This window comes from Drosophila biarmipes, chromosome 3L (assembly GCF_025231255.1).
Source record: "Drosophila biarmipes strain raj3 chromosome 3L, RU_DBia_V1.1, whole genome shotgun sequence".
Lineage (NCBI taxonomy): Eukaryota > Metazoa > Arthropoda > Insecta > Diptera > Drosophilidae > Drosophila > Drosophila biarmipes.
Genome location: NC_066613.1, coordinates 13,747,131 through 13,770,808, shown reverse-complemented (window position 1 = coordinate 13,770,808; position 23,678 = coordinate 13,747,131). Strand labels below are relative to the sequence as shown.

Genomic DNA, 23,678 nt, shown 5'->3' with positions numbered 1-23,678 from the left:
TTGATTGTTGTTCATTATGAATGGGACCGCAATTTATGCGAGTAATACAATTGCTAGCATGCTAAAGAGCACACCAATCTTTTAGAACAATTAATTTTTCTGACTGACTGACTTAATAATGACTAGATATTAAAAATCCTGCAAATAAAATGGGTCAAAAATCCCAAAACCAGTTAAGCTGTCAACTTATCAACTTTGTTTGCGAACGGCGTTCAAAAACATGCCCCAAAAGTTTTGTACACATTTTAAATTTGACCTTCAGAGCCGAACGAAGACAGAGTGGGAAAAGGTCGCTCCTTGGCAAATTGTATGCTAAGCATAATGTCAGGCCATGATATGATTTATAATACGTAATAAGTTCCAGCACAACTTGAAGTGGGTAACGTAAAATACATAAAGGTAGGGACGTTGGGGGAATGGTTGGGTGGGTAAGTCTGGGGAGACCCTGGAAAAAATACGAATATGCATGGGAATTGGGTCTTTGGCGGCGCCTTGTTGAGCCTTCCCGTTCGCCTTTGTCACGTGGGCGACCCACTTCGCACAAATAGGAGCCCCACAATGCCATACATTTTGTTTAGATTGTTATCAAACACTAAAATACCATGAATAAGGTATGTACGTAAGGATACACTCGCAGTAAAAATGATTGCTAATTTAAAATTATTAATTTACTACTGTAAAACATCAAGTCTATCAAAGAAGGGCCTTAAATATTTATTTCTCTTACACACTGAACATACATTTTTTAATTGAATTTGTATTTTATATGAGTAAAACTAATATATTTAATACAAAAAATTCTTTAGGTAACGAAAGCCCACTAATGCCATATGTTATCCAAGTATTATTTGAATTTTTTTTCAGTGCACCCATGTATTTGTTTGGGCATTCTATATGAGTACGTAGTTGAGTGGGTGGCGCAGTGATTTACAGAGTCATACACCTAATAAAAATGCCACTCGAAGAGGGATAGTGGGGTTATTGCATATTGCTTCGATTCATCTGAAAGCACGACAAAATAATGACTCCCCGGGAAACACGTGTAGCCCCCGACAGCAACTGCAACCGTCAAACGATTTGTAAGGACAACCAGGGGGCAAAGGACAACGAGAGCCGGCGAGGAATCGGGGGAAATATATAACAAAGGCCCAACACAATAGACTTCAAGAGTTTGGATGACACTTTGAGTTATTTTGTTGTTGATGCTGTAAAAACACGAAAGCAAGGCCCAGAGATATGGGATGGTAGATTTATTGAGGCTCGGCAGGAACAGCGGCAAAAAGCATCTGGGATCTGAGGAGCCTCCGATAAGCGGAAGGACAAGCGCCCACTACACAGATTTGCTTTTGAGCCACACACAAAAAAACGAAGAAATATAGAAAGTATAAAGTGGGCGAAAAAAGTATACTGTTGAAATTTATATCTCGGCACCACCATTCAGAGCAATAATCGAGGAGCCAGGGTCAGGGCAGTGTTAACCCACCGATAGCTGGGGAAGAAAAATATATTTGCACACTTTAATAGGATTCGCACAAAATAAACCAAGTTGATAGTTCCTAAAACTCAACTAACAGGTTTTCAATTACTTTAAGAAAAGGTGTAAAAAATGTTTAAAAGCTGTATCTTATACAAAGTACTTCTTATCTTAAAAACATGAAATAAAAATATATTCTAATTTAATTTTCTTCAAAAAAAAATACAGCATTTTTTCATAGCTCCTTCATTTTAAAAATACGTAGTTTGATGCCAAACTTTAATATTTTCACCTGCCACTATTAATTTTAACAATGTCTGGTCGATTTCTCGACCACTGGCAATCCATCGGTTAAGATGGAGAGGATAGACACTGAAAAGCATCGGAGCAATCAAATCCATGTCTCGAGAAGTGAATGGCCATTGGCAAACATTGCACAAAAAATACACAAAACCGAGGCAGAGTACAGAGGAAAACCGAAAGGAGATTGGAAAGTGCAGACAACAAAGCCGGGCAGCAGGAGAAAAAGTTGAAGGGAAATGGGAAAAATAGTTACAACAGTCAAAGGGCAATGGAAAAACTATCAACAGAAGCAAGTGATATCGAATAAACAATAAAGTGTCATTGTTTTCTCGAACGTTTTAATTGGTCCTTAACTAACTGAAAACAGTAAAACTGAAAAGTGAAGACCAGTTGCTTGAAACCTATGAATGCAAATTAGTTAAAAACCCAAAAAAACAAATCCTTGTAAATTTTTAAATAATAATATGTTATATTATACCAATCTGCTGCCCAAATGCAGGCACCACTTCAACATAATGCCAAAAATACCCACCATTTAATAATGTTGCCCCATATCCATTCAACATTAAAGTGAACCGTTCTGCATTCCAAACAGGAAACGGAAAGCACTCGATTTGAGCCCATGTTTAATGGAAGTGCCATCAATCCGGATCAAAACTGGCCGTCATTAGAGAGGGACGCAGAGAGAAATGGAGACAGAGATGGCTAGAGGACAGCAGGACTTGTCACATGCCATAAATGCAAATGATTTATCGAAAACGGCAACCGAAAGCCAATAAAATCATCAAAGACGCCTTACCATTGATGGCCGCAAATGAGTCTGGGCAGGAATCTATTCCACTGCATATAGATATGTGTATATACTAACCTACTGACGCATGGTCGCAAACCTCAATCCATATATCAAAAGCACATTAGCCCGAATTTGAATTGCCAATTGGTATTTACATGGCGCGCTGTACATACAGATGACAAAACCCCAAGCACATGTCAAAATTAAATAATGTACCGCACGATTGCCGACTCGTCCTGCATTTTCCATTGCCTTCCGCCCGCTGTGCCACCCACTTTTCGCCGCCCAACACCCACCACCCCCCACTTGTAGACACGGCATTGGCATTGGCTTTTATTTGAATTCGGTGCGTGCGACTGTCACTTGTCTGTTGTCTGTAACATTCGCCATGTAAACACAACCGCAGGCAATTTTGGCAATTTGCGTCAACAGGCGAAACACGGAACCAAAACCTCACCCAACAACAATAAAAAAGCTCAGCCCCTGCAGTGGAAAAAATAACAACAAAATATTTCTTACTTTATTGGATAACCATTTTTTTTATATATTTTATAAAGTAACTTTGACCAAAACTTTTCGTAGAACTCAGACGAATAACCATAGTGATTGAGAGTAATAAAAATCTTATGAAAGACAATAAACCTTAAAAATTGTACTTCCAATAAACAATCCATTCACTTAGATCTGGAGGGTAAAATAAAATACTGAAATATGGTAACAAGCATCATATTAAATACTATCTTTATATATAATGCTAACACATTTTAAAGCTTAAAATTTTTGGTATATAATATAATATTGTAGATACCTATATAATAAGTTATAATAATTGTGTAATCCTTTTTTAATATTTGGAAAACTCATAGATATTAACCAATTATTAGAAAATATATAATTATAAATGATCACTTTGTATCTTTTAATAAGAATAAATTCTGCGGAAATATATAGTTACTGTTGAATTTTTTGTGGATATTTTTGACCGTGCACCTGCAAACCCCAAAACCAGAAAACAGAACTGGCGGCCAAGAGACAAACGTCTCGCCTTGGCTTAAGCCGAGAGGTAAATATAAGCCATGGGGGCATTTGCCTAGACGGGCCAGATAAAGGGGAATGTGATGGGGATTGTGGTTCGGGGCCCGGGGGACTGGCGAAGGGCAAAAGCGGGCTATGTAAAGTCGCCTGCACCCAAGAAAACTGTTTGCTTTTGTGCCGAACTGCCAGGCACACAACAGGCAACAGAAAGTAAAAACCAGAGAAGAACAAAAGCGAGACAAAAATTACAAAATACTGAAACAAACACAGGACGGAGAGGCTGGCGCAATAACAGGTGAGTGGATGAAGTACCCTATAGATATTTTAATAAAACATGGTGAGCCAGAGAAATAACAAATGCAAAGAGTGCCCGGTTTACTTAAGTAACAAGAAAGTTTTTAATTAAAACGCTGTTGAGCTTTAGGGTCTTAAAAAATGTACATATATAAATGTGAGAAAAATATGTTATTTTTTAATGAATATAATAAAATTTATACAACTGAACCAAGCAAAAATATTTAAAAATATTTTATTTAAATTATTATCTTTCTCGCAAAATGCCACTTACAAATAACTAATTAAAAATGATGTTTCTGATGTAATGTAGTTCCACGGAGCCCATTGATCCCACGTCCTGCTTTACAGGGTGCATGGGCGGAAAACACAATAAATGGCACAGATACAAAAATTTGCCATCTCAAACATAAGCACTCACACACGCGCGCTGGCAGTGTCACGTAGACCAACACATCCACACAAACGTGTATAGAGACATGCAGTAATTTTATATTATGTACCAACCATATATAAATATTTGTGCAAGGTAAGCGGAATATTTTATATTTGCCGAAGCCTCGCGATGTAGCAAAGCGAAAACGAAACGAAAATCCGCCACGTTACGTATACGTACGTATACGTAACCCATCGAGGATGCCTGTCTGGACGGGGATACGGACTCGGATTCGGATTCAGATACAGAACGGTGGCACGGGTAGGAACCCTAAAATCGGTTGGCGTAAGCATCTGCATGCACCGCGGAAATAAATCAAGAAATAACATTTACACGTTCGTTTTATGTTGTATTTGCCACGTAACAATAAAGGACTCAGCCCCTAGACCAATTTCCACCACGCCTCCCAACCACCGCCCCCAAAGCACGTTAACACCCACTAGACCGTGGCAGCTCGGGGAGTTCTGGGATTTCGGGGATTTCAGGGAGAGATTGGGCAACAAAAGGACGAGAGCCGAAAGCTGCAAAGCCAACCAAGACAATGCCACAAAGGAATTATTTACTACGTGATACAACACTGAAGTCGTTCCCGGATAAATGTGCTCTGGTGCTCAGTTGCCCGCCGCCGGTTCCTCGCTGATGGCTCCTTTCAAGCCCAGAGATGGTTGCGTGATGATCGCATCTGCGGGATGCGGATTGGGTGCTTCATAATTTATTCATGCACTCGTTCCCCCACCTTAAATTTATAAAACCGTGTAATTATGAATTTATTTCATTTTGTTATTTATTACCTTGTTGGAAGACTTTCGGCGTGGCTGCAAAATAATTCGCTCGAAATGTTGCAGACCTGTCATTTTAATTAAGCCAAAAAATATTAAACCCTCCTTACCCCTGTTTTCTATGTTTTTTATTTCAGCATATACATAAATTATATTTTACATTCCAATTGGTTTGAAATTGCATTCTTATTTTAAACTATTTCAATAATTTTTATTTCCTAAAAAATGTAATTAGGTATTGCATTTCAGCGCATACAAAAAGTCTATATTTTACATTCCAATTTGGTAGACACTTTATAATCATTTAACATTCTTTCACTCTATTTCTATTTCCACAAAGATACATTTTTGCGTGGCAAAATAAAACAGAAAAACAAATAAATCACATCATGCCGCAATGAATTGTTTATTTACTAAAATCAAGTTTCTTCCTCTCATGGCTATGCAAATATTTTTAACGACACTTTGATTAGTTTGAATCAATCGCATTTTATTGCGAATTTTTCGTCAGTATAGTGTGAATTTTATTTCAAAGCTCTTTTAACAGTATTTCTGCTTTTAGAGCTATTCTAAATCAGATTAAAATCGATTTTAAATAGACTGTCAGCCGAATGAAAAGCCCCTTTGCTTTGAGTAAATAATTCAGGTTTTAACTCAATTTGTGCATATTTTTAAAACGCAATGTTTTTCCCAGAATTCGTCGTAAGCAAGGTTTCATTATTGGCATGACACTTGCATTTAATTAAAAGCTTCTTTCGGACATATTGATTGACAATCACGAATATAATTTCATATCAATGAGCCTAAGGCAACAAGAAATTCGAATTTAATGGAGAACGTATCGTTTTTTATTGTTAAGAAACTTAAATTTTAATTCAATTGTATTTTTAATATTTTTATATGCTTAAGATATGTTTACTCATTTTAGTTATGTAGTTATAATACTAGAGCTACATGCTTCTTTTAAATGAAGGCACAACTTTCAACATTTTGCCACCTCAATTAATAGTTTATGAGTCGCTGCCATCAGCCATTAAGTCAAACTTCAGGGCTCATAAGGCATTAAGCTCCAATCACGCTGCCATCCTTAGCCCGACTTTCGAGTGCTAAAGGGAGTGAAAGTACTATTAATACATAAAGAAAGCATTTCTCGGCCATAAGCACAGAGAGGCCATCGTCACGGCCATCCTCATCCTAAAGCCATAGCTATATCTACCAGCTATAGCCGTTTGTATCTGGCGGATCGGACCGGGGCGCAAGGCACGCGGCGCATTAAGCAAACGACCGCGGCGAACGTTTTTGTTGCCGGCCAGCTGCAGAAGCGCAATAATAAAATTTTCCCGCAGCTGGAGTGCGAGGGCGGGAAATTGGCTTTAAGATGAGCAGTGGAAAGCGGACGCCAGCACCAACAACAATCACAAGAGAAGAAGAGGGGAAATCTCCAACGCAGTTGCCATAAGAGAGTGGAAAGCCGGGAAAGCCGGGCAGGCTAATCAGCTGCGCGCACGCTAAGTAAGTTTATTAGACTATTATTTTGAATTGGGTTTCTTCTTCTGACCTTTTTTTTGGGCCATTGTCTGTTTGCTGGTCCACTGCATCTGGCCGAAAGCTGAGCTTCTTCCTAAGGCAGCCATTGTTTGGCTGCTGCATTGAGCGGGAAAATTGCACTCGCGAAAAACCAAAGTTCGATTAAACTGTAAAATAAAACTAAAAAAAAGTATGGTATAATATTTTATAAAGGAAAAAAACTTTGGAGATCAATCATCATTGAAAAGTTATAAATCAATTTGAAATAAAATATAGTATTCCTAATAAGGACAAATCTTTGATTTTCTAGTACGTAGACAATGTTGCAAACCAATTTTAGAGAAAACATATATTGGGTTAATACAAACAAACTCCTTTTTTCTGTTAGTGTAAAAAAGAAATGGTGAATGGAATCTTCAAATCTTCATTCTGGACTCTGCCAGTGTTGACTAACAAAGCAAAGAAATGCTGAAAGAAGCCGACCCATAAAATGTCCGCATATGGCGGAACTGGCGGTACGCTGAAAAATTTATCGCATTTGTGACCTCTTGTGGGACAATCCCGCAAGAATTGCCAGAAAAACTCACGTATCTAGGCGCCAACATTTACCAAGAAGACCATTGAACTTTGACGATAAAAAATGCCCCAAAAATACTTTGCGCACCCGCGAAATCGTGAACATATGTCTGCAGGAAAAGATTTTGGGGTTTTCGGAAAAGTAATTCGAATTTTTAAGTAAAAACCTAAATTTACCTCACCCACTCTTCAGCTAACGAACATAAATAAAGAGTTGTAAAACAAGAAGCTATGAATGTAAAAGAATGAATAAACAACTATTCAACAAGACGTGTTCAATATTTTTCCATTTTTGGGCCAATAAACATTAAGTGGCTTGCCATCAGAGATGGCATATATGCTGTACGTATTTTTAAGGTAAGAAGAACGATATCAAGTGATATCAAAAGGAAAACAATGGTTTAAGGAATTGTAATGTTTTTCAACACCTAAATGGTGTTTAAGATAAAATATCCTTTTTATTTAAATATAGCTACACATGTACTGCACACCATCACTACGGAGAAGGATACTGGCATCCGGTTAACCCATTGAATGCGTTTGTCAACCAAGGCCGTTAAAGGAAATACTCTCGAAAACTTTCACCCATATAGACAGCCACTTGTCAGTTCTAATTGACAATAGAAGCTGAATAGGTCGATAAGGGGCGAAAAGGGGTAAGAGAAAATAGGGAAAGTGACCGAGTGGGTCGGGCTTTTCAGAAATCTCCGCCCGGGGCACAAGGACAAGGCGACCCTTGTTGAAACTCAATCAAACGCCCACGTATTCGGTGAAAAGTTCAAACAATGAAGTTCCTGCCACCGTCGAGCATAGAAAGTGCTGTTGATTCCGATACCAAAGGCCGATGCCAGTGCTGATGACGAGGCAAATGCTAAAGCTGCCTCCTGGCCCCAGTTAAATAGACAATTTTGCACACAAATCCATTTAATCTAGAGATAAATAACATTTAGGGCCGGGCTCAACGGCCCGCCCGCGCTGAATGTGAGACTCTATACCCACACTGAGAAAAATGCATGTCGTTAACACAAGGGAAATTATACACAAAGTGACCATCAAAAGATACAAATATATTTAATGACGCATCTTTATTTATCTCCTCTGGTAAGATGATACAAAAACCATCAATCAAGTACCGTGGTGAAAGAACAAAGTTTACTTTAAAACTCTTTCTCTTCAGGTCTATTCCCGATTTAAAGATTGTCTAATAACATTTCAGCAATATAGAAGTCTTTGGTAGTTTAATTCTAGCTTTAACCAAGAATACCCCGGAGCTGAACAGTTTATTGGCCAAATAGTGGCATACCTATTTTTATAGTGGACCCGAAAAGCCCAAAAGGTCCTTTTAGGGGGCACTTAACGCACCCGGAAAATTCTTACGCAGCAACCTAATGATTCCCCGGCAGATCCTGCGGTCCGCCCTCAAAACGGTTGCCAAGGACCTTCGGCTCCGTTGCGTTTCCGTTTCCCATTCCCATTCCCACTCCTTCCGCATCCGCATCCGCATCCGTACTCGCATCCACATCCGAATCCGCTCGCATCGATTTGTGTGAGGCGGCAATAAAATCCTCTGTGATTAGGTTAAAACTGTTGACTTTCAAACAGGGCTCTCCGTCTGCTCGGTCTGCTGATGTTTTGCCTTTCCATCGAGGGCGAATCAAAGTGGTTAGCCGCCGCCCCTTTCCCTTCGGCAGCCCCTTGAATGACTGGGTAAATCGAAAGAGATAAAAATACCCCAAATAGCATTCGGCACCAGCATCAACTGAAATGTGATTGTGTCGCACTCCCCGCTTTCACCCGCCCCGCCGTGTGACACTCATTTATTTAATGGTTTTAACTTCCAATTTTCCAATTGTCAGACGTGCAGTCTGGTGGCCAATAACCAGGACCAAAACCCAAAAAATAGGAACCACAATGGAAAGTGCTTTCGAATAGAGAGGGGTAGTTAGACTAAGGAGAAGGCGAATCTTTGGTGCCCTTTTAGGGCGATTAGAAAAGATTGGCAATCCGTTAGTTATATTTGAAAAATATTTCAAGATTTTATTTCTTAAAAAGATGAACAACCGCCTAATTTCTAATATTTATTGTTATTTGGTCTTCTTTTATTTATAAATTAATAACAAGATTGCACTTAAACAAATATTTATTTCCCACACGACACCCATCATTTAATATTCATTAAGAGGCCAAAACAGATCAATCCCAATTTAATTTAGGCCCCAAATATATGCAACGCAATTTCCATCACCTCTTCATGCATGGGTTAACTATTCAAATACCATTTAACCGTAGACTAACGAACACTACTTTAATTATCCATAAATTAAGCTGTCGACTTCTGATTTCAATTCAGCACATCAATCAGTACGAAAGCCTCTCTGCACCAGTTCCCAAAATGTAAATTGTATATGATTGAGCTTTGGAAAATTAACAAACCAAGCCCGACCAAATGTTCGTTATACCTTTGCAACATTTCACATGCCAGTGAATAATGTGCTGATGCTGCATTTGATTTGTGCCCCCGAAAACGGAGGAAAATCCTCGGTGGAAAAATCCCCTTAAGAGCTAATGAGTTTCAAATAAATAAAATAAATGTGTGCACGTATGCGGGGGATATAAAATGCAAAATCAGTAGGACAATAAAGCGAAAAAAACAAATGAACAAAATGGCACACTAAAGTTTACAAATGCAAATAAGATACTAAGCAAAGTCAGCAGCAACAAATATGTCATATGGCCAGGGAGGAAGACAGCGACAGGCGACAGACAGAGATGGAAATGTAAAACGGATAGACAGATGCAAATGAGGGAAAGGGACGGCCAGACAGCGAGTGAAAGGGAGGGGGCGAGCTGACAAGCAAAAACATTTATGAGCGCTCCGTCCGTCTGCTGTTGACTTTTACAAAAGAATTGTAGAATATTTTTTAGCTATATGTGAGTATGCAAAATATTCCAGGGCGTCCATGTACACCACAAGGAATTTTTCACAAATTTCAAAAAAAAAGTGCACTTTGTTCGAATATATTTTATTAAAAAAACACTTGCCTAATTTTTGACTACATGAATTTTGTACAATTTTTTGGCGATTTAAACATAAATGTACGTTTTTTAATTAATTGAATTAATTTAATTAGTACAAAGTCGAAAAAGTGGCATATGGCAAACCAAACTAATTTTTTAGTTGCCAAGAAAAATGCTATTATATTTAAAGCGTGTTTTTAAAAGAATTTTTGATTTTAATTTAGCTGAAAAAGAGTTCAAGGCTTTCTGCAGCCATCTAAAATCGATTCCTGATTGGCAGAAAATTCAAGGATCCTATTTTTCTCGGTGGAAGTGTTTGGCTCACGCATACACATGTAGCTACAAGCTGTAGCTCAAACACAGGAAATGTAATTTGCATAAGAATAACACACAGATACGGGGAAGGGGAAATTGGGGAAGAGGGACAAAATCGGGGCGAAAACCATGTGGATGTGGCTGCCAAGATATAGAGGGGCATATGGCACACATATTGAAGTGTAGTCTATATGGGAGGCGGGGGGCGGGCCTGAAGTGTCCTTTAACGAGATTTGCATCTCATCATAATAATGTAAATGACGAGCAGGGCCAACAGAGGGAAATGCCAAGGGGTAGACAACATTTTAGGCTGGCCCCGGCAGAAGTTCTGGCCAAAGGGTTTTCTATTAAGGGCGGGATTACATGCATTACATTTCGCTGGGGCCCATTCACTTTGGCTCGACGGCGCCGAACCGATTCAATTAGCCTAACCACTTTCGTACTTAAATTGGGATTTGGCCAGCAGCAACAGTTGAAGTTGCACAATTGAAAACGGATAATGTTGGATATAATTTATTGTACTTAACTCGTTAGCCTCAGGGGGAATTCGATAGATTCTGACAAGTGAGCTACTTATTTTAGTAGTAAGCATAATATTAAACACCTGCTGTGAAAGCTAAGAAGTTTAACTAAGTAAGTGGAGCTCTTTAAGCTGGTTAAGTCGGTTGTTCTCGATGATGCTTCAATTATTACCTTATTGATGACTCTCTGTCGAGAATAGATTACCGTCTGGGAAATTCCTCCCAGAGGAAATTCCTTGAACTGGCTTTCAGCATACCCATCTAGCCCTGGTTGCCGATCATTTGTTCACTTTCGATGGCTGTTAAGTTTAGGGTTAATCCGACATTTGTTGCTGGCGATTCCCCTTTAAAGTATCACCTTATTGATGACTCGGAAATGGGGAAATAGTTTCGGGGCGGGGGAGGAAAACCTTTAGCTCTGGTCGTCACCTACGGCGGGCCATTTATTTCGCAACACTCGACGGCCGGGCAAAGTTTTGTTTCGAGGTTTATGGGCAATGGCTGCCTGCCGGCGGCACGGCACTCCGACACTCCGGCCACGTCCAATATCCAACCATGCACGCAAAAGTTTGCCAAAAACTTCACTCGAGTCTAACAAATTCAATTTGTCAGGCTTGGCGCGCCTCGGAGTGCGGCTAATCCATTTACAATTTCAAAGTAAACGTAAACAAACAAAATGTATCCTCAGCCCGGGCAGCTCTACTCCGGCATCGGCTACGAGACGTTTAGCCCCGGTTTTGGGCATGGCTCTGAATTTGAGTTTGAATTTTCGCTGGGATTTCCAATGAAAATGCAGCGGAAACTTTCCTGCCAACAGCCAGCGTGCTTCGCTCGAGACTTTATGCACTTTTCCCTGCCTACTTTTCCCACACTCGAATGAAAATTGTTGAGCATTTTCCCTAAAACTAACACTAACTAGTAAATCAACAAAGAGTATTGCCCAATTATTTTTGTAAATACGGAACATTTTACGCAAGTTCAAATGTTCTGTTCTAAAGTTTTAAGAGCTAAGAAAACTTACTTTCATTAAAATAATTCGGCCTTAGCAAATTTTCCAACACTTAAAATAAAAACCTAATGTATTCAAATTGAACCAAAAAATCAAAAATTAATATTTTATAATATATTTTATAGTTTTTGGGGTTTTTTATTTATTGTAGCTAAAACTATAAGAACATAAAATAAAATTTAAGATACTGGAAATAAAAGGGTTAGTAAATAAAATTTTAAAATTCTTACAACTTCTTCTAAAATACTGAACAATTACTGAACTTAATTCCTTATAATAATTTTAAAATGTATGTTAAATTACATTATCATTTAAAAATAATATAATTTTATTATAACTATCTATTTTATTTATAAATAAAAATTATACGGAAAGAGAAACAAAACACTGAGAAGACCAGTAGCTACCATTTAAATATTTAAAAAAGGAACATTCTTCTCTTAAAATATTTTTTTGTTTAAGTGGAGGTTAAAACTAACGACACGGTACTTGAGTAAAATAAAAAGACCCATTCCTCTTCCACTTTTCGCCTTTGCCAAAATAGACAGCTGGAGGCTGGAAGGCTTGCCCAGAAGTTTTAGCCCCTTAAAGCTGCAGTTGATATTCTCTTATATTCTTTGTTATTTTCTGTTTGCCCCCGAATCGGAACAAACAAAAGGGAAAACTGTGTGGCAAACTAAAGCCGTGCGCTTGCAGTGGAAAATAACTTATTCGGTGGGCGTGGCAGACCCACCGGCCCTCATTTTAGTTGGAATTGGGTTTTAAGGCTTAAGTTCTTAAGTCTTCAAAATCAGATTTAAGCCTTGATTTATGAGTTGTGAAGAGGGAAATTATGAATACTAAACGTTGAATAAATATTGTTAGATTTAGCCAGTAGTCAAATCGCTTTTATCAGGCACTTAAAATTGTGATTTAAATTGCCCACAGTTTGGTCGTTCAAATATCGCTCATACGCCACGGGGACACGCCTCAATTTGTGTGCCAAATTTATTTGAATTTAATCAACTGCTTACAATTTAATTGCTTTTCTGTGATCATAAATAAATGGCTATACCATATTCGTGCACATTTAATAGAGTGGAAAATTTGTCAACTAAATATTGCGCATACGCCTGGGGGGACTTCAATCTTAAGGCTTAAATACATATTTGCAAGGCATATTTCTGCTTTTCAGGTAAGTACCACTTAATTAAGAATTAAATAACTTCTAGCTTAAGAGCTACAAATCGCTCAATTAAATATTGCGCATACGCCCCGTGAGCGCAATTTCCTCTTAACCTGCATTTAATTAAAAAAGTCCCAGCTTTAATGATGGCCGCTTGCCACTTATGGTATTTATTTAAATAACAGCCTTCAATCGCTTATAGTTTAAGTGGGCGAGCGTCTCCTTTGTAAACTGGTCAACTGCATAACGCGCATACGCCCCATGGACACGTCTCATTTTCGATGGCCGGTAATTTGCGTGAAAATTAAATTCGAGGATTTTGCATTCAAGCAAGCAATCTATGTATAGACCTATATACCGGGGGTCCTTTGGCGCAGATGTATGCGCCTCTGTTTTTGTATGTAGGTATTTTCGTGTAACGCCAGCGGCGGCAATTTCTTGTACAACAATTTGTGAGTCTGCTGCGCTCAGCACTCACGTAATGAGCATAAACTAAAGGCACAAAAAGGCCAGCACCCACACACCCGCACACCAACACGGCCGAGATGGCTAAGAGAATATCGCGCTGCCGTGCACATAATTGGTGCAAAAAGTTTGAAAATTATCACGGAAGCAAAGCCGAAACACGTACATACATCACCGTCAGCGGACGCTAGATGGCATAATGTGAGAGGGCACTTCCCCTGATCCTGCACTGCGCGAAAGTCAAGGCTCGAAGCGATTGAACTTCAAACAACGCTTTATAATTGAGTTTACATTTTCTAGATTTAATACCTCTACTTACAAGCAGATATCCGTTATGAATAAATACTAAGCGACATCAATATGTTTCTTATTAGTTCTAATATGTTAAATATAGATGGCCTGCGTTATTATAATTAAAATATTTTAATTTTGTTGATTGATTGATAAATGCAAAACAATAATATTATATTTTTAATAATCTTTATTTGGTGAAAATATATTTTTTAAAAAGATTACTTTTGATACTCTTAACGCATATTTTATTAAAACAACAATTTATAAATAGCCTATTTTAACGCTTCTAATTAGTATAAAGTTATGTTGCATTTTGTATCTACATTTTTCTTTCAGTACCTTTCCTTCGCATTCCCACGTTTTTGGGCCATTTTAAGGCGGAACACCTTGTGACCCGGGCTGAGCCTTAAATAACCATCGCCCGGAGCCCGGTTCACTTTGCCTTTGGCCGGCCAACGGCCAAAATTTATTGAAGCGGAGGCGACTGAACTAATCCCCGACCCTAATTACTCATAGAGCCCGTGGGTTACGAACATCGTCCAACAATTACACCCGGGGCCCGTGTTAAGTTGTATTCCCCGGAAAAGCTCAAACGGAAGGCCGGAAAATGTTTCACTTTATGTTAAGATGAAGAGTTTCCGTTTTTTTGGTTTCTTGGGCAAGCAATTAGCCCCGTCATAGTGATTAAAAAGTGGAAATGCTAAAGTCAAGTTGATAACATAACGATTACAATCTGCTAAGGCTGGTCGTGCTCATTAGGTAAAGAAAAGTAGGAAAAGCCTTAATAAATTTGGTTGATAAACATGATCTACTTTTTTCTAACGTTAGAAAACACACATTTTTAGATATCGCTTAAGGCTTTTAGTATTGATATTTTAACCCTACTTTAAAAATCCAATTTATCTTTAAACCAAACGTTTTCTTTGCTATACGTATTATCATCTTAATTTGCTATTCCAAATATTTGTTACAAAGAGTTTAAAAAGTTCTGATATTACCTATATAAATTTTCTCTTGATGACAGACTTAATTTACCCAGAAAGGTGAAAAAATTAATTACCATAACCCCGTTTTCAGGCCAACTTGCACACCCAGCAAAAAGTTCATTTGGTTATCCCCAAAGACATGTTGATTCACATTTAATTTAGTGTAAAAAGCAAGTTCTTTTCCATTATATTTCATGTTTGCCAACTAATAAAAAGCAAAACGTTTCACTTTGCGCCGAAACTGGGAGAACTGGGAAAGACTTTGAGCCCCATGGGCGACTAAGAATTACACTGGCCTGCAAGAGTGCCATTAAGTGTGCATGGTACGGTGTGACTGTGCTGGCCATTAAAAAGTTTTCCTTTCGCACGACCGTTCACTCGCTTTTCCCGCTTTTCCGGCTTTCCCGCTGCCCCGGCGAGTCGGTTACTGTTGCTGGATGGGATACTGCTCCTGATTCCGATTCAAATCCTCGTGGTGCTGCCATTGGCACCTGTGTGTTGCCAGTCGCCGGTGCAGCTGAAAATACGTTTGCGTATGAATTTTTCAAAATGTTTTTTGCACTGACCTCGTTTACGGGTCAGAGCGGCTATGAAAAGTTTGCCCTGCAAACTAAATTGCCGCTTGCAACTGGAGAAAGGAAGACACGGTAACCGGTTTGAGCCCTTCCTTTCTTTCTATTTTTTATATTTTTTCGACCCTTCCCCCGTTTTTTTTGTTTTTTGGATAGTAAACTCTGAGCTCAACCCACTTTTTTTTTTTTTCAGTTTACACTGGTGGTGCAGCATATTGAAATGCGATTACAGAGCTGCCCTGGTGGCTCGTGGATTCATGTTCATTAAACATGCATAAACTCACACTGGGAAACACCCACTTACACAAGCGAGGGATAGGGAGAGAAAGTGAGACGGAAATGGCGAAAACATAGAGATAGCAAATAGCTTTACACTCAGAAAAATTCTTGAACATGAGTATGAATACGAATTACTTAAATTACAGGAACTGTAGTTCTTAGAATTTAGTCTTGTAATGACATAATTCAAATAAAACCATTAAATGTTTAAAATTTCAAAAAAACATTAAACAACAAAATCTATTTTTGGGAGTATGAAAAAAAGTTCAACATATTTAGTAAAGCATTTATCAATATTTTAAAAAAATGATATAATTAGACCTTAATATTTTATAAAATGGGATTTGCTTTTTGAAAAAATAGTTTACTAATATTTTACGCATATTTTAACTAGAAATTAATTCAAGTGTGTGGATAGAGCTGAATCCAAAGAAGCAGAAGCATCACGAGAGCAGCTGTCCCCAGGCACATGTAAACAGTCTAAATTTTCAAAGCAATGTGCTAATTTTAAATCAATTACACGACGTGACGGCTACACTTTTCTCAAAAAACAAGAACAAGAACTTAAAATCTCCTGCTGAAAACTCCAGATGGTGGCATTGAAATTTTCTGGGCATCAGGACAATAGGCAAGCGAATAGCAATCGAAAATGCGTACAAGTCAGCAATGTTTGGCAACAGTTGGCGTGAAAAGTTTGTGCCTGTCGAAAGTGAATTTACGAATGCCCAAAAGTTGCAGCCAATACCAATACCAGTACGAATATGAAAACATCAAGGCCTCTACTCTTTTGCAAACCATTTTTTCCACACTTAAAAAAAGTTGTTACTGAACATATATATACATACATATAATTTAAGAAATAATTAGAATAATTAAACTTTAATCATATACCAATCATCTTTTTTTTTACTTTGTAGTATTATTATTTAAGCTTGACCGTATGTTTATTTTAATAAAGTATTTATGATGGAATTCATTACAAAATATATAACATAAATATATTTATTTTTGTGCCTTACTTTAAAATTCAAATGATAGAATAACTTTCAAAACACTTAAATACTTGTTTTCTCTGCACTCTATGTAAAAGGTTCTTGGAAAGGAAGACCCAAGAGCTGGAAAGAGGGCTGTGAAAATATTCACCGACCTTAAGATACCCGGTATTTTCCGCTCTTTCAAATACCTCATACTTACTTTTCAACGATACAATATACCCATTTACTCTTCTAGTATCGGGTAGAAATAAATAGGCTTGGGGGAAAACTTTTCCTAGTTTCCTGCATTTGGCGACACGGCAAACTGCCAAATTGAAGGCATCTGCCTGTGGCTGGCTGGGTTTGGTGGTTTCAGATGGTTTTGGGTGGTTTCAGATGGTTTCGGGTGTTTGGGTGGTTTTTCCTTGAAGATGAGGTAGACTTAGCTCAATGTGTTCTTGCCTCCACGTTGTCAGTCCTCGAAGCCTTCACACACATAAGCTTCAAAGGAGGCAAAGGAAAAACGAGACTGGGAAAGCAACAGTTTTTAGCACACTGGAAAAATCAGGAAACGTGCGGGGAAGGGATCGAAATTGAAAGCTGTTTAGCAAGAACAAGCACTATTTGTTAGTGAAAGTTTCTTAGGAATTTGAAAAACACAAGGTTGGGGAAAATACGCCTCAGGGAATGTTGTGGCAACTTTATTCAAAAAGTAAATCAAGTTGAAACACCCAAGATAGGAAAGCAAGGGTATTTACAAGAATAAATAGAAACTTTCTTAAACAAAAACTGCAATAATAAATAAAATAATTCTGTGATGTAGTAAACTCGAAGTGCATTTATCTAAAGTTCCTAATAATAAATCTGCACATTTACAAAATTGAATGATAATTTTCTTATGCTCGAAAAGAAACGAAGTCAGCTGGAAGAACATTATTGTAATGTTAAACATTATATTATACGCCCTTTTATAAACTATTTTTGCTACATTGATTTTCCCGTCGAGTTTCCTGAAAGTGTGGGAGCAACATAAGCAACATAAATGTGCACATATAAGATTCAACAGGCCCACATTTTCCGGGACACTTTCCATTCCATTCCTTTTTATTTGGCTTAAATAAATACATTCAAGTGAATATGGCGGTGGGTGTCTGTGCCACGTTCTTTATGGTAAAAAGTTCGGGCCGTCAAGGAAAAGTCGAGTCGAGTCGGGTGAATATATGTGTTTGTTTAGACACACTCGCACACACCAGTACGTATGTACATAATTTAGTGAACTTGAAACTTGCCTCCTGTTCTTCCCGTGGCTTATATATGTATGTATTTGTATATCGGATGCTAAGGAGCTGGCCGATTCGTAGCCCCCGTCCAATAAAAGCAGACAGAGGAGAAAAGCAAGGAAGGAGCGTAGGGAAATTTCATGCTAAGTAATTTATATCAGCACCTACAGTGGTTGCCAAAAATCTTGCTTCCTTTGACTTTGTTTAATTAAAATAAATGGCTTCGTTTCGGTGCCAAATAAAAATTGCGTCCAATCAATTAGGAAAGCGACAATTGTTCATAAAATAAACAAAAGTCTGGGTATATACGAAAAGTTGTGTACTTAATGCAATTTTAATTGTTATTTGCAAGCAAATACAGATTAAACATTTAACGCAAAAAAAACAAAATAAAAGGAATTTTAAGCCTCCGAAATGCTTTAAATAAACTGTTTACAACCCGTTCATTAATTTTGTAAATCAACATTTAACGTTTTAAGTCTTTAAAAGGCAATAAACGGCTGGAAAAATAAACAGACATCCTCGCTTTAAATTGTACAAAGCTTCAAAATTTGTTTATTTTTTTAATTTATTTTAGAATAAATATATTATAGAAGATACATTTTAATATCTACTATAATATATTCAAAAGAAAATCAGCTTAAAGGCATTTTTAAAAATGTATTTTCGTGAGAGTCCACCGTACTCGAGAATACATATGTATATGAAGGAAAAACACACATAAAAAGAAGTGCATTATGTGTGTATGACAGCAGCAGCGGCAAGAAAAGCCGTATCAGCTTATTAAAGATTTAAAAAATATTCAATGCATTGCAGGGGAGAGCAGGAAATTGATATGCACTTACCGGCAACACGGAAGTCGGAGGAGAAAGTAAAAACAAAGTGAAATAAGAAGAAAGCGGCAACGAGGAGCTTCAAGGGAAAAAGCAGCGAGGCAGCTGTAAAGTATGCTAGGGATATCACAGTAAATTCAGCTCGCTAATTGGTAAGTGAGCACTGAGAATATCTATTTTAAAAAGAGATTTATATATTTTATAGATTTGCGTTATTATTCTTTATATTTTGTATATACCCTTACTTACAAACTGTCAAGACCATGTTACTCAACTAGTATTTGTCTCGGTATAGAAGAGAAGGATCGAATCAGAGAGGACAATATGGAGCAGAATTAAAATAAAAAGATACTGGGGTTCCCCATTTTACTGTTCCCTTTTTTTTGTTTAGCCAGCTGTGTGGTAAATTGAAAGATAATAACGAAGATGGAACAGAATACGGGAAAACAGGTGGGCGAAGTGGCCAAGATGAAGCGCAGCAGAAATATCCAGTTCGTGGAGGAAATCGATTTCCCCCACTTGGCATCAATCACACATGGACTCTGATTGAAAGCAAATCGCAGGTAAACAAAGGAAATAATGAGGCACGGAAAATGTAATCGATACGCTTGTTTACGAGCAGTAACGACTCCTTCGAGAAGTTGATTAAAATTTGTCAAGTTAAGCAGCTTCAAATCGATCACTTTCAAAGAAAACGAAATACACATATAAAGACGATTATACTTTATTCGTTATTTTTATTTTAATATACGCAGACAAATAAAAAACTACACGAAAATTTTAAATAAAACATTACTTTTTTCTGAAATTATTCATACATTTTAATAAGCTTGTTATATTAAATACAATTTTTTTTTATTTCCATTCATAAAATCATTATTCTAGTTTAGAAATTTATTTATTTCAATTATTATTTCTTTTTCCGCTCGAAAACCAAACGAAAGTGCATGTGGGTGGTTGAATTTCGCACTTGAAAAGTGGTACGGCTGTCCACTTACATTTCACAACCGCAGTGTCACCGAAATTTTGAACAACTTTCGCACCGCATGCCTCAAATTACAAAAGCAATTTTATTTTACGACACTTATCAAACGCTTCACGCAACATAAAACAGCAGGACACTAAATATTTCTAGTAAAGGGTCCTTAAAAAGTGGCTTGCGATAAAACTAGTCTAAATTGGAATTCACCCAGAACAGAAAAAAAACACCCCAACGTGGGATTTTTTAAGTTGAGAGACCTTTTATATTTTGTACGTTGGTTTTCAACTCATACTAATCATATAATACATGTTCGAATTCATTTTCCTAAGGGACAACAATGCTTTGGGATTGGGTATAGTAAATTTATTTATTTCTTTATAAGTATAAACAGTTACCTTTGAATAGATTTTTTAAAATTAAAGGTGTTAAACTATACAATATTTCTGAGATACATCTTAACAATTATATATTTAACTAAAAGAGTTGCTTTATTTATTTATTTATATTCAAAAATAGCTGCCATATTTGATAGATCTTTCGTTTAACGTCCTGCAGTAGTCATTTTGCTTGGCAAGGGACCCGCAGAGCGTTTTAAGACTATTTTGAAGTTTTCACTGACAGTGTAGTCCTCCTTAAACACCACAACCAGATTCAGTTCAAACTCTACGAAAGAGAAAAGCAAGGGATATAAAAAGGAAAAAACTAATTTAAAACTTAAAAGAAATGTAGGAAAAAGCTAAAGACTATTTCAAAACTCAGTAACAATGCACATTGAAAAATATAAAATCTTGATATGTGTGCACTTATAAGCTTATAATTTGGCATTTCTTACCTATCTTGAAATTCTTGGTGAGCAGCGTGGGGCAGGTGAACAACCTGGGCAGGACCATATAGATGGGAAGCTCCAGCTTTGGCAGCACATTGCCATCGGCTATTTGAATGGTCTGGATTTCGGTGGCATCCTTGGAATATCCCTCATCGCATCCGCAGGTTTCCACGCGTACCAGTTGCATTTCAATGGACTTGATGGCCGCCTCCGTGTGCTGAACCGTAATGCTGCCGGTAATCGGGGTGGTCACACAGGATTCCCTTCGATCCAGACGTCCTGTGACCAGGAACCTCGGCATCGACAATCTCTCCTTGGCGCTGGCATTCTTCTGCAGCGAGTCCGGGCTCAAGCTGAAGGGCACAGCGTTCAGGGAATCCTCACCCAATGGCGCCGGCTTGTACTGAACGCAGAACTGTTGGACTCTGGTCATGGACTTGCCCAGAAAATTGCGCTTCAGAGTGCAATTGAGCTGGTAATTAACGTTGATGAAAACACCGTGATAGGTTTCATAAAGAATGCGCGGTTCCTTTCTGCACACCAAGGGAAGTTCGAAATGGAACTCCGAGCGACCGGCGCTCAGCTTTCCGGGGGCAGATAACTCCAGGCTGTTCTGCAGCAGATTAATGGGTTTCACCGAGTTGTAGAAGGCGTCGAATAGGCCCACCGTCTTGGCACTCAGTTGCAGATTAACAATTCCCTCCAGATACAGTGTTATACCTTCGTGTTTCGTCTCCTGCGAGCACTGAAACTGCACGCAGCCCAACAGCATGTCCTGGGGGATATTAGATACCATTAAGAAACACTCTAAGCCGTCTTGACATCTTACATTTTCATGGTAAACCTTGTTCTCTCTCTTTAATTTAATATCAAAGAGTAACGAACCCATTTTAATCAGCAAACGAAAACAAATCAAACAGCTGATTTATCCTGGGCCGATCTGGCAGCCCTGGCCCCAGCTGTCCAGCGAGTGGACAGTCCCCATGCCAAAAACGAAAACAATAGCATTTTTATATAAGTTCCATTTGAATATTTTTATTTAATTACAAATGCCTCGCAATCTTAATGCAGAGCGGGACAATCCCTGCCTAAAGGTTTGTTTATTTATTTACAAAAAAATAATGTTTGATAATGCTTGTTTCTAAAAAATCACAGGAACAAGAGCTATCGTTCAAATGCCTCAACAAAAACAACTTTGATCGCGACAAGTGCGAAGTTTATTTTGCCAATTATAATAATTGCAAGGAGTTCTGGGTGAGTTCTTCAATTAAAGTAGATTCGGTGTGAACTAACATTTGTTTTACACTAGAACAAAGTAAAAAGCGAAAGGAGAGCCAAGGGAATAGCTCCTTATTTGCCGCCTTTGGAGGAACGCGACGCTATAAAAGCTGAATACATGAAAGGAAAACCTCAACAAAGCTGATGTATTCACCTGTTTAAAAACTCTGTATATAAACTAGTTATACATAAATTGCCAGAACTTTCACAATGATTAAGAACCTCTATAAAGGCAATAGTTCTTAAGCTCTTAAAAACAAACCAACTGGATTTTATTAACATCCCACATATCAAGATATTCAAAATCTGATAATATTTTTATATAATTTAATTTAAAAATCCTATAAATGTCGTATATGCATTTAACAAAGTTAGACTTGGCTGTGAATAACATCAGCGCCCACAATTTTTAGAGCCGGCATAGACTCCTCCAGCATGGCCGTCGCCAATTCCAACTCCAGAGTCTCCTTGGGATCATCGAGGATTAGTAACTTAAGCTGCGGCAGGCGATACAAACAGGACAGTCCATTGGTGGTGATTTCTGTGCCCGAAAGGTCGAGCACTTCCAGATGCGGGAAGCCTCCACCCGAGATCCTGTCCAGACACCAGTCGTCGAAGGTTTTGACGTTGTGGAAGGACAGAAACTTGAGGGAATCCAGACAGCGCAGATTCTCCAGTCCCTCGTAGTAGAGGACCATGTTGTCACACCTCAAGGCCTCCACCTTGTAGCGGGGATCAAACTTATTGGGCAGGTTGAATTCACCGTCCTCGGTGGCTCGATGCCAGCGGGAATCGTTGAGGAACTTGGCGGCTCCACCGCGGTAGAGGATGAAATGTGCCGCAGCCAGTTCGGCGCCCAGAATCTTATGCCTTTCCGGGACAAACTGCTGCATGTGCCGCTCGATCCGCTCCTCCCGATTGTCCCACCACTGCCTTAGGTTCCTGGGACTCAGATCGATGGGCTTCTGCATCATCACAATGAAATCGGAGGTCTGCTCGGCGTTGGCGAACAGCTTTAGCTTGCTGCTCCAATCCTCCGGTCGGTCGCCAATGGGAGTCCGCCACTTAAGTTTCTGCTTGTCCGCGGCCAATTCCGCGCGAATCCTCTTCACCGTCGCACTGACCTCCACCTCCTCGCCCGGCTGCGCCTGATTTGTGGGCAGGGTGGAGGCCATCCGGCTGCCACAGCGCCCTAGGGAGCGAAATCCACGCGAGAGGCTCTGCAACATGCCTAAGATATGATTTTAAAAGTAAATTTCTGAGGGCAGTCGAGCTAGAGATGCGCACGTTACATGAACTACCGCGTGACTCACGACGTGATTTTTAAAATTTGTAATTTCCAAATTACTTAATTATAGCAGGGCTTTGGAAACATGATTGAAAAAATAATGCTATTTTCCTTGGGCAGGACCTTTTTTTGTTTGTTAATAACTTCAAAAACGGTACTAAGCTATGAATTGATATATATTGAATTTTACTTATAATCAATTTTCAATGCTTTTTACTCACATTTCCGAAACTTCCTGTGATTTAATCGTCAAATCCTTTCAATTCCTTGGGCACTTTCAAAAACATTCGAATTCGTGCGTGATTCAAATTTAATACGCAGGTGGCATCTCAACAGCTGACGCACCAGCTGTTAGAACTGACTTTCCCGCCGAGTT

General features: G+C 38.4%; 3 protein-coding genes and 1 long non-coding RNA gene across 5 annotated transcripts; 1 reads left to right on the top strand and 3 right to left on the bottom strand.

Moving 5' to 3' along the window:
* Nucleotides 1-6,301: 6,301 nt before the first annotated feature.
* LOC127010788 (uncharacterized) lies at nucleotides 6,302-11,621 on the bottom strand. 2 transcript variants are annotated; one of them, XR_007763588.1, is made up of 4 exons: nucleotides 11,430-11,621; nucleotides 11,244-11,370; nucleotides 6,673-6,821; nucleotides 6,302-6,622 (listed from the first exon to the last, which is right to left on the bottom strand). It is a non-coding gene; the product is annotated as an uncharacterized LOC127010788 (long non-coding RNA). The 2 variants fall into 2 exon arrangements; XR_007763587.1 differs by having other exon boundaries at nucleotides 11,244-11,621.
* An 8,637-nt stretch (nucleotides 11,622-20,258) lies between these two features.
* Nucleotides 20,259-21,683, bottom strand: LOC108028322 (vacuolar protein sorting-associated protein 26C). The gene is made up of 3 exons (XM_017100055.3): nucleotides 21,566-21,683; nucleotides 20,743-21,511; nucleotides 20,259-20,573 (listed from the first exon to the last, which is right to left on the bottom strand). The coding sequence occupies exons 1-3, from the start codon at nucleotides 21,623-21,625 to the stop codon at nucleotides 20,452-20,454; spliced, it is 951 nt and encodes a 316-aa protein (XP_016955544.1). The 5' UTR covers nucleotides 21,626-21,683; the 3' UTR covers nucleotides 20,259-20,451.
* LOC108028325 (coiled-coil-helix-coiled-coil-helix domain-containing protein 7) lies at nucleotides 21,672-22,228 on the top strand. Its single transcript, XM_017100057.3, has 3 exons — nucleotides 21,672-21,830; nucleotides 21,892-21,990; nucleotides 22,046-22,228. The coding sequence occupies exons 1-3, from the start codon at nucleotides 21,786-21,788 to the stop codon at nucleotides 22,157-22,159; spliced, it is 258 nt and encodes an 85-aa protein (XP_016955546.1). The 5' UTR covers nucleotides 21,672-21,785; the 3' UTR covers nucleotides 22,160-22,228.
* Nucleotides 22,229-22,321: 93 nt separating this feature from the next.
* Nucleotides 22,322-23,279, bottom strand: LOC108028324 (distal membrane-arm assembly complex protein 2). Its single transcript, XM_017100056.3, has one exon. The coding sequence runs from the start codon at nucleotides 23,241-23,243 to the stop codon at nucleotides 22,386-22,388; it is 858 nt and encodes a 285-aa protein (XP_016955545.1). The 5' UTR covers nucleotides 23,244-23,279; the 3' UTR covers nucleotides 22,322-22,385.
* Nucleotides 23,280-23,678: the final 399 nt, after the last annotated feature.

What these genes read in the sequence shown, in the direction of transcription:
- LOC108028322 (XM_017100055.3), bottom strand. Translation starts at nt 21,625, where the DNA reads ATGGGTTCGTTACTCTTTGATATTAAATTAAAGAGAGAGAACAAGGTT. An exon ending in ACAAGGTTTACCATGAAAAT is followed by an intron (nt 21,512 to 21,565) that starts GTAAGATGTCAA and finishes AATATCCCCCAG; the next exon opens with GACATGCTGTTGGGCTGCGT. An exon ending in CACCAAGAATTTCAAGATAG is followed by an intron (nt 20,574 to 20,742) that starts GTAAGAAATGCC and finishes TCTCTTTCGTAG; the next exon opens with AGTTTGAACTGAATCTGGTT.
- LOC108028325 (XM_017100057.3), top strand. Translation starts at nt 21,786, where the DNA reads ATGCCTCGCAATCTTAATGCAGAGCGGGACAATCCCTGCCTAAAG. An exon ending in GGGACAATCCCTGCCTAAAG is followed by an intron (nt 21,831 to 21,891) that starts GTTTGTTTATTT and finishes AAAAAATCACAG; the next exon opens with GAACAAGAGCTATCGTTCAA. An exon ending in ATAATTGCAAGGAGTTCTGG is followed by an intron (nt 21,991 to 22,045) that starts GTGAGTTCTTCA and finishes GTTTTACACTAG; the next exon opens with AACAAAGTAAAAAGCGAAAG.
- LOC108028324 (XM_017100056.3), bottom strand. Translation starts at nt 23,243, where the DNA reads ATGTTGCAGAGCCTCTCGCGTGGATTTCGCTCCCTAGGGCGCTGTGGC.